At 31.4% G+C, this 20,081-nt stretch overlaps 1 protein-coding gene and 1 pseudogene across 1 annotated transcript; both read right to left on the reverse strand.

Annotated features, from left to right (window-relative positions):
• Positions 1-2,148: 2,148 nt before the first annotated feature.
• On the reverse strand, positions 2,149-4,656 carry LOC116114521 (protein trichome birefringence-like). Its single transcript, XM_031400667.1, has 5 exons — positions 3,509-4,656; positions 3,141-3,333; positions 2,855-3,048; positions 2,615-2,773; positions 2,149-2,530 (listed from the first exon to the last, which is right to left on the reverse strand). Exons 1-5 carry the CDS (start codon positions 4,474-4,476, stop codon positions 2,161-2,163), a joined length of 1,884 nt encoding a protein of 627 aa, XP_031256527.1. The 5' UTR covers positions 4,477-4,656; the 3' UTR covers positions 2,149-2,160.
• An 8,961-nt stretch (positions 4,657-13,617) lies between these two features.
• Positions 13,618-15,791, reverse strand: LOC116114509 (annotated as a pseudogene).
• Between the last annotated feature and the right edge of the window lie 4,290 nt (positions 15,792-20,081).

The raw sequence follows: 20,081 nt of genomic DNA on the forward strand, positions 1-20,081 counted from the left end.
AACCAATTTTTTCGTTCGATTCGATCTTGAATCTAATAGGGTATGGTAGGATACAATTTTTTCTTTAAATTTTCTTGTATGTCACGGTTTAGATCAACCAAAAAACCGAAACGGACCACACTTGTCTTGAGTGGTATGTTTCGGATGAAAAAAAAAAAAATAATAATAAAATAAAATAAAAAACTCTTTTAAATACGATAGGCATATCATATCACCTTTATATTTGTTAAATGTATGTTTTTTTTTTTTTTTCAAAACAATTGTGTTCGTAACGAATAACTGTAATTTGTAAATAAGTAATAACTAATCATATCTATTAGGCTCCGTTTGGTTCATTATTCTGATAGTTTTTAGAATAATCTTTTGAAAAAAAATAAATTGGACTGATATTACGATATAAGATTTGAAAATTAACAAAAATATCCCCTATGTTTATTTATTTACTAAATACCCCTATAATAAAATATTAAAAATTAACAAAAACACCCCCAATCCACCCATTAAATACGGACAGCCGGCCACCACCACCAGAGGGTGGCTAGAGTATTTTTATAATTTCTAAAAAAAAAAATTGAGGATGTTTAGTTAAATTAACAAATTTAAGAGATTTAAAAGAAATTAAAAAATATAGAATAAATAATATTTTGAAAATAATGACATTTTACTGTTTAATTTTTTTGAGAATACTAATAATAATATTTTCAAAAGCGAACCAAACGAAGCCTTAGGGTTTCGTTCTTCGAGTCGATCCGTCACACTAATATCATCCCTACTTAAAGACATATTTACATTATTTTTTATAATATGTATAACAAAAGATAATACTCTCAACTTTGTATCCCAACATCTGCGATACAATATCTAATATTAAAAAAAATATTATCACTTACGGTATCTTCAAATAATATTTATCACATTACTCATCCCAAAATATACCAATAAAAATATAATAATGATTTTAACAACTAGTTAGACGTGTAAATTTAATAAAATGGAAACTTTTTTAATAAATTAACCCCCATCTCCTAGTATTAAATATCCATATAGGAATATTTATTATTTTCAAAATATTATAAAAATTAAAATATATTTATCTTCAAATTATAATATATATATATATATTATTCATTAGATTGGAATATAAGGTACATAGGCTCAATAATTTGGTGAGTTAATTAAGGGTTTTAGGCTCCATTTTTCAAAGATTTTTCATGAGCCAACGAGATAGCTTTCAATCTCGTGACCAAGACATAGCAATCAACAACACAATAACAAGAAGAAACAAAAAGATTTCAGATTAAGATAAAGATTACTCACACAATAATCAAACAAAAAGTTGATTAAAAAAATGCTTGATTATTTGTCAAACATCCCATGTGACCAAGTGAGAAAAAGAACAAAGTGGCTAACCTAAACACTTTTTTTTTTTTTTTTTAATATTATAATGTTCATCAAAAGCCCCAATTGGTCGGTCCATCTTCAATTAATTTTGACCACTAAAAAAGAAAATTACATTAAACTAATGCTAAACCACTCCACTATACATAAATTTGACAATTTCTTTAGCAATGAAGTTTTTTAATGTGAAGATCAAAGTCTCACACCTGAATTAGAACACAATATATGGTTACTAAGATGTCCGAACAAGCTTACGCTCACGACTAATCCTCGAGAGAAACCAGTGTAACAACCTATTGCCACGGCCCCCACACTTGAATCATGGATGCTCAAATAAAGAATCGACCATAAAAACATGCACCTATCCATAATATTCTCAATTCGCCCTAACCATCTAAGCTAATTAGATATCTGGGCTACTCATAGATGGATCGCACTATATAGTTTCGATTATGAATAACAAAAAAACTAAATAAATGGAAATTTATAATCCTCGAATGCCTTGAATACTAAAAGAATATTTATAAACAAAAAAGAATTATTACATTGTTGCATTTTTGCTCTTGAATTTCTCATAATTTATAAAAGAAACAAAAATTCATGGATCTTTTTCATGCAAGTTTTTGTTTCTACAATTCCACGAAAAAAGAAAAAAAAAACCTATACGTAATATGTATGATTTCTACTAATTAATAGAAGATTAAATTATAACTTAAGCAACTCAAATTTAGGTGGAGGTTTTTTTTTTTTTAAATTTAATTTTTACCTATATCTCTTCTTCTGATTCTGATGATGTTGCTGCATCTTATTCTCTTTGATCAAGAGTTCAGCATAGAAAAGCTCATTCCAGGCGTCCGGCACACCTGGAAGACACCAATGGCTGCAGTCCTGGAACATCAACGGCGATCTTCTTTCTTCTTTGGATAGGTTTTGTTTCCTATAGATTGATGGGTGACCATCTTTCCGGTAATCAGTCAATCGGGTGATGTTTAAGTAGGTGACGTGATTTTTCATCCCTCTAAGTACCTTCTCCAGCACCAGCATCTTCGGGGGATATGGCTTTAGATATGTCACATTCTTGATCGGCTCAGTCTCGCTGTCACAGGCTCCTCCTGAATTCCATTGTCCACCACTGCATTGAGACAAAGCAATGTTGAAAAAACGATTCCAATACAAAAAACAAGAATTCGTAAACAGTTTGGATGGTTGAAGTTACCTAAAATGGGAGTCAGAATAACCCCTGAAGAAAACCATAGATTTCCCCGTATTTACATTGGCGTCGACCCATCTCGCCCATGTTGTTAAAGCTTTCCGGAATGCCTCAAGAACATTAAGTTCACCATACACATGGCTACCTTCTTGGTAATAATCTTTCCTGCAAATTTCGCTCATCATTTTAGTTAATTAACGAGAACAAAGGTCACCACTACAAGAATCGAAGTAATCAACAACATACCCTTTCGAGGTTTTCTCATGTGTCCACCAGTGTCCAGTGTTGAAGATGATGATATCCGCGGTTTTATATTGATCAGAAGACCTCCCGACTAGGTCGAGCCTAAGTGTCTCCTTCGTTGATCCGTTTTTTTCAGGCATTTCCCATTCTTGAACTAGGAAAGGAGATACAAAAAACTCCACAGAGAAGTTATAATCCTGTCCAACAAAAGAAACTTAAACTAAATTATGGGCATCAAAAACACATATGAACTACACAAACAAGTTCAATAGATCAATCAATAGCATACTTTGAAAATGAACGAATACGAAGCTTCACCGCGAAAATGGTGTCTTCCATGAGCTTCGAAAACCTTCTTCGGATCTCTCGCCGCGTTTCTTAGTATGCAAACAAGAGATTCCCACATATTCCTATTCAATGAATCACCGACAAAAACAAGCCTCTTCCCTCTTAACAATTCCAACATATGGCTCCCATTCAACCTTCCATATACAACAATTCATAGATTAATGTCAAAGCTCAACAACCCTATTGAAAAATTACTACTAAAATCAAAGATTCAACCTCCCTGATCTCATTAAACAAACCAATCAACACAACCATAAACTAATCAACAAAGTTTAAATTACCATAAAGGATTAAAATTATGGACAATACCTTGGCAAAGTGCAGCCTTTAGGCTTCCATTTGAATTGCTGAAAGAGTTTATCAGGTCTACCATTAAGAACACAATTAAATTGCTCATCAATGAAAGAACAAGAGCCTGGTTTATAAAGAGGATAAGAATGATCCTCAACCCACTCCCCATCAAACAAATCACAATTCATTAAACTCTCCATCAGACTCTCAATCCCTTGTTTCACCACCACCGTCTCTGAACTACTCCCATTGCCTTGTTGTTTTGGAGATGCTGTGTAATTTGATACTCGAGGCTTAGGCTTCACCAATGGAGTAGGACTTGGACTTGAACTTGATCTTGAACTTTTTGTTGTCGTTTGATTAGAAGGTAATGGAGCCTTTGGTGCGGGGGGCACTGCTAAAGTGGTCTGATTTGGCTTCAAATTTTGATCTTTATTAGAAAGTTGAGAACTCTGCGTGGTGTTTTTTACAGTTGAGGGTTGTTTATTGGCAATTGAAGTTTGATTTGCATGCAAGACTTTATTTTGAGGAGATGAAAAATCTAAACTTTGAGTGTGGTTTATATTAGGAGATTGATGATTCACAGTGGTTGTGTTATTAGATCTGGCAGAGTTAAACAAGTTTTGGGGTTGAACATGAACTTGTTTTGGAGAAGAAGAAGAAGAAGAAATGTTGGGGAAAAAGTAAGAGTAAACAGAAGAGAACTGAGATCTATAAGAGCTTGAAGAAAATGAAGAAGAAGAATTTGAACTTGAAGAAGCGATGGAACTGACACTGAAAATATTAGAGAAAGAGAGGGAGGAAGAGGAGGACGAAGAGGGATTAAAGGCCAAGAAAACAGTGAAACCAACAAAAACAAACATGAAACCATATGCAAAAGCGAGACTTCTTCTGGTTTTCAAGAGGGAGAAGAGGCTTTTGAGGTCTGTAATCCCTTTAACTCCTCCTCCATTAATGGAGGACAGGTGCTTTGTGGCATCTGCCATTAAGGGTTATGTTTCTCTTCCTGTTTTTTTCTGCTTCTTCTTCTTCTTCTTCCTCAACAGTGTGTGAAAAGAGAGAGACAAAGATTGAGAAGAACTCCTAAAGTTAATCTAACTCTATTGAGAGTTTGAGTTCAGAGATGAGAGAGAGAGAGAGAGAGAGAGAGAGAGAGAGTTGTGAGAGAAAGAGAGAGAGAAAGAATTTTCTCCTCTGCGTTTGAACGAATTAAATAAGAATACACCCAAGGGTTTCGGAAAGTAACAAAGGCCCCCAAGACATTGATTACTTTATCATTATACCCCTCGGCTAATTATTTATCTTTTCAATTTTCATTTCTTCAATTTTTATTTTAACTATATAAAATAGTAATTTTAAAAGATAAACTATAAGTAAAATAAATAAATTTAATTAAAATACATACTAAAAGATGAAAAAAATAAAAAGGGAATTGAAAGTATTATAAGGTGAAGGATACTAAAGTCTTTTCAAACCAAAGTTTCAAATTCTTTTCACTTTTTATTTCTTCATTTTTTATTAAAATACTTCAGTTAAAAATTGAAAAGAATACATAAATAGACAGAGGGTATTATATAGTTTTTATGGGAAAAAAATTCAATATTTTGGATGTATTTGTCACTATCCGAAATGTATGGGTGTGGTATATTTCTAATTTCCTCAACCCTCGAGGAGGAGAATGTTATAAACCCTGAAAAATAAACTTTTAAATTTTAAAAATTATTTTTAAAGATAAAATTGAAACAAAATTATGTGTACAGGATTTTGATTAATTAAAAATAAATAAATAACTGTTTTTTGTGATAAAACTAACTTATTAATTGAATATAATTGATGTGATTTTGTACATGGTAAGTAAGGGAAGTCAAGTTTAGTTAAGGAGTCTTATTTTTTGACCATGTTTTTGCACAAAATATCGAAAGTGCCACTGCTATTACAGTCTGTGACCGGGTTCATGTCTTGTGCCATGTGCCTGGTTTGAAGAATTTAAAGATGCTGCTGTTTTGACACGTGCCATTTTGCCACGCGTCAAAAGACAAGTTCCATGTCTTCTCATATTTCTTCACACCTTCACCTACCATCATAGATTCATAGGCACCGCCCCTTCAATTATTAGGACCAAAACGATGTGAAATGTTAAAAATGCCCTTTTACGTTGGTGAGAACTGAGAACAATAAAGTCTTAGTGAGAGTGTTAGTTGATGTATTTATATATATATATATATATTTAAAAATATTTAACGGTTTAAAAAAAAATGAGAGAACCACTTGAGACTTAGGATAAGCCCGATCAAATTATTTCAAAAACTTTTTCTTTTGACACATATAATATATCTTATTGTACTAGGAAATAATCATTTATTTTATAATTTAGTTTCATATTTTAAATGTGGTAGTAGTACACCAACATGGTCCATTACCATAATTTGGAAAAACAAATTATTAAAACTTTTAATAATAGTAACTTAATCATTGAAAATAATTTAGGTGAAGAAAAGATATCAAATTTTAGAATAATATAATTATATTTTAAGTTAATAAAATTCAATATCTTTTTTTTTTAATGTTTTATTATATAAGAAATTTCAATTTATTTTATCTTGTTTCTTAAAAAGTGTATGAGAAATTTCAATTTTATTAACCACTAACCCTGTGATCAGAAGACAAAGCCTTTAACCATGTAAGTGGGTTATCCAGAGGTTTTGTGTTTGAGTCTTGTAAAATGGTCATCAATTATATTTGTGATTTATCTTGTTTATTGGACTTATAAAATGTTTAACAAAATCTAAAAGATAGTTGAGGTGCGCACAAATTAACCCTAAAATACCGATTAACAAAAAAATATATATATATATATATATATATATAAAATTATCAATCAATAAAAGATGTGAATATAATTCTTTGAGTAGACAAGCATTAACTAAGAAAGTGTCCCACTTCATTATACATATATTGACTATTTCTAACCTAAACATTAAACAATACTCAAATTGTATGTCAAAATCAACTACACTATCATATGTCTTACTTTCTCAACCGATTCAACAATTAAGTAGTGGCAAAATTGTAATTTTTGTAATTTTTTATGATTTGAATGCCCTTAGAGATTCCACTTAAATTAACAGATAGATTTCCTTTGTTACCCTGCGGTTTCTAAGCTCTTTCCATGTGGGACCATTGTCGTTAATGGTCACAGTTCACGTCACGTCCGTACGGTCGACATCAACGGACAAAGTGAGGAAACCGACGGTGTAGATCTCATGAGATTTTGACTATTGTAGGACTTGAGTCACAGAACCGTGACGGAAACCCTTTCTCTGTTTTAATATATTTGTGGTCTGTGACTGGTTGTCATTGGACGGACCCATGACCGACAAAAAAGCAGAGCGGAAAGTCCAACAAATAGCAGTCGTCAGTGCCGTTTGGAATCTACGCTACTTGTGACTATAGCACTGCACCTTCCTTCGCCTGCCTTAATAGAATTTGAGAAAATTGCCTAATGTGTCCCTTTAGTATTATGAAAGGGTGGAAAATTATTACTTAATTAATTAATATACAGTTTTATAATTTTGTAATTTCTTTTATAGATAATATACAACACAATAGATTATTTATTCTATTCAAAACATCTGAAATTTCAAAATTATAATGGATATCATATCTTATAATTTTACATAATTATCCTTTTATTTAAAGTATTTAAAAAATATTATTATATTACTTTTTTATCTTTGTTTCATAACTCAAATAAATATATAACAAAATAAATATATCAATTATAACATATAACAATAGATCAATAATGATTTTTTTTTTTTTTTTTTTGTTACTAAGGTGTCTCGACCAATTTACGTGCACCTCGACTTATTTTCAAGATAGACCAACTCAGCAACCCACCACCATGTCTTCTCACTTAAATCGTAGATGCTTAGATAAAAAAATCGAATATAAGATCGTCTGTATCTGCACTATCCCAATTTCGCCATAACTATCTAAGTTACTCACAAGTCACGAGTGAGTTAGATCAATAATCATGAATTTGCGTCTTCTATATGAAAATGTTTTTTAAACACACACATTGGTAAATGTTTTATACAATTGTTTGATTGTGATCAATAATCATGAATTTTCGCCATTCATGAATGACTTTATGTTACTAATTATAGTAATTAATAATGGTTAATCAATTATTATTATAATATTAAACTGTTATAAGAACCAAAATACACGTCAAACATCTAAAAAAAATATTAGGTTTGAAGAAGCCGTACACTTAAGTGGTCTTGTGCGTAGATGGGTCAACTCTTAAAATTGTGTCGGTGACTAATTGGTTTCATTATTTTATTTTTATGGATTTGAATTTAATTTAATTATTGATGCCACATCATCATATTTATTTGAGTAATATTAAAGCTACAACTCAATTTCACAATTTTTTTGTTATAATCTCCAACGTGACAATTCGTCATTAGTCAACTTATAAAATTAGTTTTATCTGCTTATATAGGTCATGTCTACCCATTTGTAAGCTAACTAATGATAAGTTGTGACATCAGAAGTTGTAAGAGAATAGCGAAAAAAAAAAATTCATAAAATGAAAGTTTTTGTTATATAAAAGAATAACGAATAAAAAAAAGAAACAAGAAAAATTGGGTGAGATTTGTTTCTTTATTTATTCGTTGTTTATTTTACTATATGATTTCTCGTGATAGATAAGATTTGTCATGTTCTTTGCTCATTTAACCCTTATATTTTTTTTCTTGTAGTGAATTTCATCATATCTTCAAAGCTCGACAGTAGAAAAAATTGCAAGAGAAGCTAGGAGTGCTTTTTTTTTTTTTTTTTCACTTTGATTGTAAGAGGATTGCGCAGTCAAAGCACAAGCAATCTCTCTTTTGGACCTCTAAGTTGAAAGTTCAAAGGATTATTATAATTAAAAACTTCTAGATTTAGAAAAGTAACCTATACTTTCTAAAAGCATTGCCAACCTCACACACACACACATACACACTATATATATATAAAATATATATATATAAGTTTGAAAATTATATTTCATTACTATTTTAATTAATATGATTGAGATTTTCCCTGAAATAATAATTAAAAATAACAAATTAAACTATTTTGAATTATTGATACAATTAAATACACTCAACTACACTATGAAAATATATGCTCAATATGGATTATATTTTATTTATCAAATGATGGATGTTTGGGTATAAAAATATATATCTTTATCTTTACCAAAATAACTAAGTGATATATAAATAAATAATTTGATATATCTTCTAGGATTATATCTAAAAATTAAAAGTGTATCAACTAAACTAATATGTTTTCTTAAAATTTATTAAATAATTTATTTAAAAAGTTTATTTCATAGCATGTTTAATCTTAGGGCACTCTAGGTTTTTGGAAATTATTAAAAAAAAAAAAAAAAAAAAACCCTTTAGGCAGGGAGATTTCTAATAATTTAAGGAGGATATATATTTAACAATGAGTTAACAACTTTTTCCCACTCAAATAATGGTTTAATGACACTTTCTCATCCACATACTTTTAAAATACCACTTTACTATCCAAATTTATATTCTGACGGCGAACAGAGATCAAACTAGGTCCAAGCTATTGGGGCTTTTGAAGAGGGGAGACCGATAAGTCTTTTGGTGGTGGAATGTTAGATTTTGGTGATTGAGATTGATCGGAATTTGACTTTGGAGGGTCAACTACGCAAACCCCTAATCACTCGATTGCTGGCGATTAGCGGGGTCGATAGAAGTAGGGTTTGAGAATTGATGATTAGGAAAGAGAATAATGGTAGTGTGGGACCGCAATAATGTCGAAATTGAAAACTGAATATAAATTTGGGTAATAAAGTAGTATTTTAAAAGTCTATGGGTAGGAAAGTGTCATTAAGGCATTATTTGGCCAAGGAAAAAGTGGTTTACTCATTTAACAATTATGGGGGGTTTTGATAGCTTTCAAAAACCTAATTTTGATATGCTTTATATATTAAAAAAAAAATCAACGGACAAAGTGAGGAAACCGACGGTGTAGATCTCATGAGATTTTGACTATTGCAGGACTTGAGTCACAGACCCGTGACGGAAACCCTTTCCTTATACTGAGTTTGGGTGTACTAAATAAGAACCACCTTTAATGTTTTGATTATTAGTTAGATACCACCCCTAAAACTAATGCCGTTACAAATTCGTGATGTGCAAGGATAAATTTGTCTTCTTACTCATTTTCCATTAAAAACAAAATAAATAATAAAAAAGAGAAAAATGTTAAACCACCTTCCCCACCATACAACAAACTACCGTACAACCCTTAATCAAAAGCCGAGGCAACAACTCAACACAAAATCAATAGAGCACCCACAAATCAAAGCAACAAGACCTACCTCATCGGCACACAACCCCGCACCAAAGCCCCCCTACACCATCCCCACCATGTCAAATCATCACCCACAACCACCACAAAACACCACCATCACTTTTTTTTTTAATAACTGAGGTATCCGGGTCAACTTACGTGCACTTCGACTAATTCCCATAGGAGACTATCCCACAGCAATCCACGTCATAGCCCTTCAGGTAAATCATGGGCAAAGATACTACATTTGTCTCAACAAGAATCAAACTAGGATTGTGAGTTATATCTATTTCCAACCCCCTTGGTTCACCCCTTGTCGTATGCTACCCATAGGTGATTTAAATAAATCATTACACTCTAAAACCACAATAAAAATTCTTGAACATAGATTCTAATTTTAAAATTTTGACTATATTTTTAATTCTAATTATCACATATAACAAGATCCTTTTTACCATGGTTGTCAAATCGTGTATTGTATCGTGTATCAACAACCTAATTTTTTGAATAATGTATCGCGTATTGTATCGTATCGCAGGATATGCCTTTTTTAAAAAAAATAATAAAATAATATAAATAACAAAATTTTTCTAAATTAATATCTTCCCATGATTAATTAACATTTTGTGTATATTACTTTAAATTATGTTATTACATAATCAAAATTAAGATTTATATCATTTCTTCTTAACCATTCATATCATTTTCAGATAATGTCAATATCTATAACTCTCTTGTGTTATTATTATTATTATTATGCAAAATAGGCAACACATCTCCTTTTCACTTTCTCCATGCAAAATGGGATATTTGGGTAGATTTGTGAACCGGGTTGGGTGACCCAGATTCGACCTGAAATTTTTTAGACCTTTGGCCCAAATCAATAAGTCGTATCGATTTGTTTCTATATTTTTAAGGATACAACGGTTACGTATCGTACATAGATACTATTAACGTATTGAAGGTTTATGATACACATTTGTACGTATTGTTGGCGACCCATGTCGAATCGTATCATAGGATACGTATCGTGTCGTAGGATACTAACAAGTAACAACCATGCTTTTTACTGTTACACAAGAGATTACCAAATACCCCAATTGTTTTATACTAGATTTTGCCCCAAGCAAGAAGCAAAAATCTATGAGGTGGGTTGGGCACAAATGTGATGGGCCAAACTGAATTTTCTCTTAGGGCCGTGTGACTACTGAATAGTTTGGACAGTTTCTATAAAGAGTATTACTGATGGTACAACTGTCACATTGGGCTGCATTTAGTCCACGCCATGTATTGCTCATAAACCAACTTTGTTTCTCAAAGATTTGCTACAAGCCTACAATATGAGAGGACAAAAAACCGTGAAATTGTACTAAGCCATGGAATCGAATGTTTGGTATAATACAATATGATGTGGATTTCTAGTCACAAATATATTCGTTTTTCTCTAAAAACCATCGGTATGGTATGATCGATTTTTATCTTGGTTTATCCGAATCGAACTGTTATTTTTTTTGTCTTTTTTTAAATACCCATGAAACTATAAAAAAATTTTCAACTCCTTTCAAAATATCAAAACCGTTATAACTAAACTTTATAGAACCAATTTTTTCGTTCGTTCGATCTTGAATCTAATAGGGTATGGTAGGATACAATTTTTTTCTTTAAATTTTTCTTGTATGTCACGTTTAGATCAACCAAAAAACCGAAACGACCACACTTGTCTTGGTGGTATGTTTCGGATGAAAAAAAAAAAATAATAATAAAATAAAAAAAACTCTTTTAAATACGATAGGCTATCATATCACCTTTATTTGTTAAATGTATGTTTTTTTTTTTTTTTCAAAACATGTGTTCGTAACGAATAACTGTAATTTGTATAAGTAATAACTATCAATCTATTACTCCGTTTGGTTCATTATTCTGATAGTTTTTAGAATAATCTTTGAAAAAAATAAATTGGACTGATATTACGATATAGTTTGAAAATTAACAAAAATTCCCCATGTTTATTTATTTACTAAATCCCCTAAATAAAATATTAAAATTAACAAAAACACCCCCAATCACCCATTAAATCGGACACCGGCCACCACCACCAGAGGGGGGCTAGAGTATTTTTATAATTTCTAAAAAAAATTGAGAATGTTTAGTTAAATTAACAATTTAAGAGATTTAAAAGAAATTAATATAAAAAATAATATTTGAAAATAATGACATTTTACTGTTTATTTTTTTTGGAATACTAATAATAATATTTTCAAAAGCGAACCAAACGAAGCCTTAGGGTTTCGTCTTCGAGTCGATCCGTCACACTATATCATCCCTACTTAAAGACATATTACATTATTTTTTATAATATGTATAAACAAATAATCCTCTCAACTTTATTCCCAACATCTGCGATACAATATCTAATATTAAAAAAATATTACACTTACGGTATCTTCAAATAATATTTATCACATTACTCATCCCAAATATACCAATAAAATATAATAATGATTTTAACAACTAGTTAGACGTGTAAATTTATAATGGAAACTTTTTTAATAAATTAACCCCCATCTCCTAGTAATTAATATCCATAGAAATTTTATTATTTTCAAAATATTATAAATTAAATATATTTATCTTCAAATATAATAATATATATATATTATTCATTAGATTGAATATAAGGTACATAGGCTCAATATTTGGTGAGTTTAAGGGTTTTAGGCTCCATTTTTCAAGATTTTCATGAGCCACCGAGATAGCTTTCAATCTCGTGACCAACATAGCAATCACCAACACAATAACAAGAAGAAACAAAGATTTCAGATTAAGATAGATTACTCACCAATAATCAAACAAAAAGTTGATTAAAAAATGCTTGATTATTTGTCAAACATCCCTGTGACCAAGTGAGAAAAAACAAAGTGGCTAACCTAAACCATTTCTTTTTTTTTTAATTTATAATGTTCATCAAAAGCCCCAATTGGTCGGTCCATCTTCAATTAATTTTGACCACTAAAAAAGAAAATTACATTAACACTAATGCTAAACCACTCCACTATACATAATTTGACAATTTCTTTAGCAATGAAGTTTTTTAATGTGAAGATCAAAGTCTCACACCTGAATTAGAACACAATATATGGTTACTAAGATGTCCGAACAAGCTTACGCTCACGACTAATCCTCGAGAGAAACCAGTGTAACAACCTATTGCCACGGCCCCCACACTTGAATCATGGATGCTCAAATAAAGAATCGACCATAAAAACATGCACCTATCCATAATATTCTCAATTCGCCCTAACCTACTAGCTAATTAGATATCTGGGCTACTCATAGATGGTCGCACTATATAGTTTCGATTATGAATAACAAAAAAACTAAATAAATGGAATTATATAATCCTCGAATGCCTTAATAACTAAAGAATATTTATAAACAAAAAAGAATTATTACATTGTTTGCATTTTTGCTCTTGAATTTCTCATAATTTATAAAAGAACAAAAATTCATGGATCTTTTTCATGCAAGTTTTTGTTTCTACAATTCCACGAAAAAAGAAAAAAAAACCTATACGTAATATGTATGATTTCTACTAATTAATGAAGATTAAATTTACTAGCAACTCAATTTAGGTGGAGGTTTTTTTTTTTTTTAAATTTAATTTTTACCTATATCTCTTCTTCTGATTCTGATGATGTTGCTGCATCTTATTCTCTTTGATCAGAGTTCAGCAAGAAAGCTCATCCACGGCCCGGCACACCTGGAAGACACCAATGGCTGCAGTCCTGGAACATCAACGGCGACTTCTTTCTTCTTTGGATAGGTTTTGTTTCCTATAGATTGATGGGTGACCATCTTTCCGGTAATCAGTCAATCGGGTGATGTTTAAGTAGGTGACGTGATTTTTCATCCCTCAAGTACCTTCTCCAGCACCAGACTCTTCGGGGATATGGCTTTAGTTGTCACATTCTTGATCGGCTCAGTCTCGCTGTCACAGGCTCCTCCTGATTCCATTGTCCACCACTGCATTGAGACAAAGCAATGTTTAAAAACGATTCCAATACGAAAAACAAGAATTCGTAAACAGTTTGGATGTTGAAGTTACCTAAAATGGGAGTCAGAATAACCCCTGAAGAAAACCATAGTTTCCCCGTATTTACATTGGCGTCGACCCATCTCGCCCATGTTGTTAAGTCTTCCGGAATGCCTCAAGAACATTAAGTTCACCATACACATGGCTACCTTCTTGGTAATAATCTTTCCTGCAATTTCGCTCATCATTTAGTTAATTCACGAGAACAAAGGTCCCACTACAAGAATCGAAGTATCAAACACACACCCTTTCGAGGTTTTCTCATGTGTCCACCAGGTCCAGTGTTGAAGATGATGATATCCGCGGTTTTATATTGATCAGAAGACCTCCCGACTAGGTCGAGCCTAGTCTCCTTCGTTGATCCGTTTTTTTCAGGCATTTCCCATTCTTGAACTAGGAGGAATACAAAAAACTCCACAGAGAAGTTTAATCCTGTCCAACAAAAGAAACTTAAACTAAATTATGGGCATCAAAAACCATATGAACTACACAAACAAGTTCAATAGAATCAATAGCATACTTTGAAAATGAACGAATACGAAGCTTCACCGCGAAAATGGTGTCTTCCATGAGCTTCGAAAACCTTCTTCGGATCTCTCGCCGGTTTCTTAGTATGCAAACAAGAGATTCCCACATATTCCTATTCAATGATCACCGACAAAAACAGCCTCTTCCCTCTTAACAATTCCAACTATGGCTCCCATTCAACCTTCCAATACAACAATTCATAGATTAATGCAAAGCTCAACAACCCTATTGAAAAATTACTACTAAAATCAAAGATTAACCTCCCTGATCTCATTAAACAAACCAGTCAACACAACCATAAACTAATCGACAAAGTTTAATTACCATAAAGATTAAAATTATGGACAATACCTTGGCAAAGTGCAGCCTTTAGGCTTCCATTTGAATTGCTGAAAGAGTTTATCAGGTCTACCATTAAGAACACAATTAAATTGCTCATCAATGAAAGACAAGAGCCTGGTTTATAAAGAGGATAGAATGATCCTCAACCCACTCCCCATCAAACAAATCACAATTCATTAAACTCTCCATCAGACTCTCAATCCCTTGTTTCACCACCACCGTCTCTGAACTACTCCCATTGCCTTGTTGTTTTGGAGATGCGTGTAATTTGATACCGAGGCTTAGCTTCACCAATGGAGTAGGACTTGGACTTGAACTTGATTTGAACTTTTTGTTGTCGTTTGATTAGAAGGTAATGGAGCCTTTGGTGCGGGGGCCACTGCTAAAGTGGTCTGATTTGGCTTCAAATTTTGATCTTTATTAGAAAGTTGAGAACTCTGCGTGGTGTTTTTTACAGTTGAGGGTTGTTTATTGGCAATTGAAGTTTGATTTGCATGCAAGACTTTATTTTGAGGAGATGAAAAATCTAAACTTTGAGTGTGGTTTATATTAGGAGATTGATGATTCACAGTGGTTGTGTTATTAGATCTGGTAGAGTTAAACAAGTTTTGGGGTTAAACATGAACTTGTTTTGGAGAGAAGAAGAAGAAGAAATGTTGGGAAAAAGTAAGAGAAACAGAAGAGAACTGAGATCTATAAGAGCTTAAGAAATGAGAAAGATTGAACTTGAAGAAGCGATGGAACTGACACTGAAAATATAGAGAAAGAGAGGAGAAGAGGAGACGAAGGGTTTAAGGCCAAGAAAACAGTGAAACCAACAAAACAAACAAATGAAACCATATGCAAAGCGAGACTTCTTCTGGTTTTCAAGAGGGAAAGAGGCTTTTGAGTCTGTATCCCTTTAACTCCTCCCCCATTAATGGAGGACAGGTGCTTTGTGGCATCTGCCATTAAGGGTTATGTTTCTCTTCCTGTTTTTTTCTGCTTCTTCTTCTTCTTCTCCTCACAGTGTGTGAAAAGAGAGAGACAAGATTGAGAAGAACTCCTAAATTAATCTAACTCTATTGAGAGTTTTTTCAGAGATAAGAGAGAGAGAGAGAAGAGAGAGAGAGAGAGAGAGATTTGTGAGAGAAAGAGATAGAGAAAGAATTTTCTCCTCTGCGTTTGAACGAATTAAATAAGAATACACCCAAGGGTTTCGGAAAGTACCAAGGCCCCCAAGAAATTGATTACTTTACATTATACCCCTTGGCTAATTATTTATCTTTTCAATTTTCATTTCTTCAATTTTTATTTTACTATATAAAATAGTAATTTTAAATGATAAACTATAAGTAAAATAAATAAATTTAATTAAAATATACTAAAAGATGAAAAAAGTAAAAAGGGAATTGAAAGTATTATAAGGTGAAGGATACTAAAGTCTTTTCAAACCAAAGTTTCAAATTCTTTTCACTTTTTATTTCTTCATTTTTTATATAAATACTTCAGTTAAAAATTGAAAAGAATACATAAATAGACAGAGGGTATTATATAGTTTTTATGGGAAAAAAATTCAATATTTTGGAGTATTTGTCACTATCCAAATGTATGGGTTGTAATTTCTAATTTCCTCAACCCTCGAGGAGGAGAATGTTATAAACCCTGAAAATAAACTTTTAAATTAAAAATTATTTTAAAGATAAATTGAGACAAAATTATGTGTTTGGATTTTGATTCTTAAAAATAATAAATACTGTTTTTTGTGATAAAACTAACTTATTAATTGAATATAATGGGTGATTTTGTATGGTAGTAAGGGAAGTCAAGTTTAGTTAAGGAGTCTTATTTTTGACCATGTTTTTGCACAAAATATCGAAAGTGCCACTACTATTGCAGTCTGGGACCAGGTTCATGTCTTGTGCCATGTCCTGGTTTGAAGAATTTAAAGATGCTGCTGTTTTGACACTGCCATTTTGCCACGCGTCAAAGACAAGTTCCATGTCTTCTCATATTTCTTCACACCTTCACCTACCGTCATAGATTCATAGGCACCGCCCCTTCAATTATTAGGTCCAAACGATGTGAAATGTTAAAAATGCCCTTTTACGTTGGTGAGAACTGAGAACAATAAAGTCTTAGTGAGAGTGTTAGTTGATGTATTAATAATTATATATATATTTAAAAATATTTACGTTTAAAAAAAAATGAGAGAACCACTTGAGACTTAGGATAAGCCCGATCAAATTATTTCAAAAACTTTTTCTTTTGACACTATAATATATCTTATTGTACTAGGAAATAATCATTTATTTTTTAATTTAGTTTCAATTTAAATGTGTAGTAGTACACCAACATGGTCCATTACCATAATTTGGAAAAACAAATTATAAAACTTTTATAATAGTAACTTAATCATTGAAATATTTTAGGTGAAGAAAAGATATCAAATTTTAGAATAATTAATTATATTTTAAGTTATAAATTCAATATCTTTTTTTTTTAATGTTTTATATTATAGAAGAATTTCATTTATTTTATCTTGTTTCTTAAAAAGTGTATGAGAAATTTCAATTTTATTAACCACTAACCCTGTGATCAGAAGACAAAGACTTTAACCATCTAAGTGGGTTATCTAGATGTTTTGTGTTTGAGTCCTATAAAATGGTCACATTCATTTGTGATTTACCTTATTTATTGACTTATAGGTGTTCAACAAAATCTAAAATTTAGTTGAGGTACGCACTAATTACCCCTAAAATACCAATTACAAAAAATAAATATATATCAAATTATAAATCAATAAAAGATGTATATATTCTTGAGTAGACAAGCATTAACTAAAAGTGTCCCACTGCATTATCATTATTGACTATTTCTAACCTAAACATTAAACAATACTCAAATGTATGTCAAAATCAACTACACTATCATAGTCTTACTTTCTCAACCGATTCACAATTAAGTAGTGGCAAAATTGTAATTTTTGTAATTTTTTATGATTTGAATGCCCTTAGAGATTCCACTTAATTAACAGATAGATTTCCTTTGTTACCCTGCGGTTTCTAAGCTCTTTCCATGTGGGACCATTGTCGTTAATGGTCACAGTTCACGTCACGTCCGTACGGTCGACATCAACGGACAAAGTGAGGAAACCGACGGTGTAGATCTCATGAGATTTTGACTATTGGTAGACTTGAGTCACAGAACCTGACGGAAACCCTTCTCTGTTTTAATATATTTGTGGTCTGTGACTGGTTGTCATTGGACGGACCCATGACCAAAAAAGCAGAGCGGAAAGTCCAACAATAGCAGTCGTCATGCCGTTTGAATCTACGCTACTTGTGACTATAGCACTGCACCTTCCTTCGCCTGCCTTAATAGAATTTGAGAAAATTGCCTAATGTGTCCCTTTAGTATTATGAAAGGGTGGAAATTATTACTTAATTAATTAATATACAGTTTTTATAATTTGTAATTTCTTTTAAGATAATATACAACACATAGATTATTTTATCTATTCAACATCTGAATTTCAAATTATAATGGATATCATATCTTATAATTTTTTAAAAGAAAATCCTGCATAAAATTCAAAAATAAATTTATGACGATAAAAATTATTCTTTTTGTGACTATAAAACATGTTAAGTTCATACTGATGTTTGTTCAATTGAAGCTCAAGTACGTATATATGTTTTTATTTTTTTTATAAAAATGGAAGATGTGTTTTTTAGAATTAATTTTTGAACGCTAAACTAAATTAGAAACTTACAAATCATTGAAGGAAAATGAACTCATTTTTAGGGTTGTTTGGTTATGCTTCAAGTTGAGTTTCTAAAACAAAAGTTTATCGAAGTAATTCTCATGAAAATTGAGTTTTTATAATGAAAAATTTGTTAATTATTTAGTCGGATGGATGTCAAAGAGTTTCCTAATTTTAAGTTACTAAAAATAAAAAGTATTTAATATAAAAGAAACTATAATGGAGATATTTTTGACATTTTCTTACTTTAAATAAGTTCAAAAAATGTATACGGTCAAAAGCTTCTTCCGTGATTGCAATAACCACACCTAAGGTTTCAAAAATTGAAATTTAGGGGGTGTTTGTCTGAGCTTATGAAAATTAGCTTATAAGCATTTGAAATTTTAAGTAATTACGTATTTGGTTAAAGTACTTATAAGTGACTGATAAGTAGTTGACGTGTTTGGTAAAATATAGCTTATAAGTACATTTTATTATAAAATAACTAAAAAATGTACTATATTAAACAAGGGAACATTATGGAATTTTAAAATTAAACAAGGATAATATGGTATTATACTTTGTCAAACTAGCTTATAATAAAATAAAATAAAAAAAAATACCTCCCCCAACTTTTTTTTTATTTTTTATTTTTGCTTCAAAAAAGTTATAAACAAACAGTTCAGCTTAATTTTAGAACTTATAAGCTAGTTTGACTAACTTATAAACTTAGACAAACACCCCCTTAGATACTGAGTTTGGGTGTACTATAAAAGAACCACTCTTAATGTTTTGATTATTAGTTAGACACAACCCCTAAAACTAATGCCGTTACAAATTCCGTGATTGACAAAGGATAAATTTATCTTTTTACTCATTTTCCATTTAAAAACAAAAAAAAAAATGAGAAGAAAAATATTAAACCCCCAACCCCACCCTTCCCCACAAATACAAGCAAACCACCATACAACCCTTAATAAAAAACCGAGGCAACAACTCAACACAAAATCCATAAAACACCTAACAAATCAAAGCAACAAGACCTACCTCATCGGCATCACAACCCTACACCAAGGCCACCTCCACCACCTAACCAACACCATGTCAAAATCATCACCACAACCACCACAAAACACCACCATCACTTTTTTTTTTTTTTTTTTTTTTAATAATTGAGGTGTCCGGGCTAACTTACGTGCACTTCGACTAATTCCAAGGAAGCTATCCCACATCAATCCACTGTCATAGCCCTCCAGGTAAATCATGAGCAAAAATACTACATACGCTCAACAAAGAATCAAACCTAGGATTGTGATATATCTATCTCCAACCCCCTTGGTTCACCCTTACCATTAGGCTATCCATGGGTGGGTTAAATGAATCATTGCACTTCAAAACCACTAAAAAATCTTTGAACGTGATTCTAATTTTAAAAATTGACTATATTTTAATTCTAATTATCACATATAACAAGATCTTTTTTACCATGGTTGTCAAATGTGTATCAAAAACCTAAT

The sequence above is a fragment of the Pistacia vera genome, unplaced genomic scaffold (genome assembly GCF_008641045.1).
Source record: "Pistacia vera cultivar Batoury unplaced genomic scaffold, PisVer_v2 Contig712, whole genome shotgun sequence".
NCBI classification, from domain to species: domain Eukaryota; kingdom Viridiplantae; phylum Streptophyta; class Magnoliopsida; order Sapindales; family Anacardiaceae; genus Pistacia; species Pistacia vera.

Coding starts and splice junctions, on each gene's coding strand:
- LOC116114521 (XM_031400667.1), bottom strand. CDS start 4,476: ATGGCAGATGCCACAAAGCACCTGTCCTCCATTAATGGAGGAGGAGTT. Junction 3,334..3,508: donor AAAGGCTGCACTTTGCCAAG/GTATTGTCCATA, acceptor TGTATATGGAAG/GTTGAATGGGAGCCATATGT. Junction 3,049..3,140: donor CGTATTCGTTCATTTTCAAA/GTATGCTATTGA, acceptor TTTGTTGGACAG/GATTATAACTTCTCTGTGGA.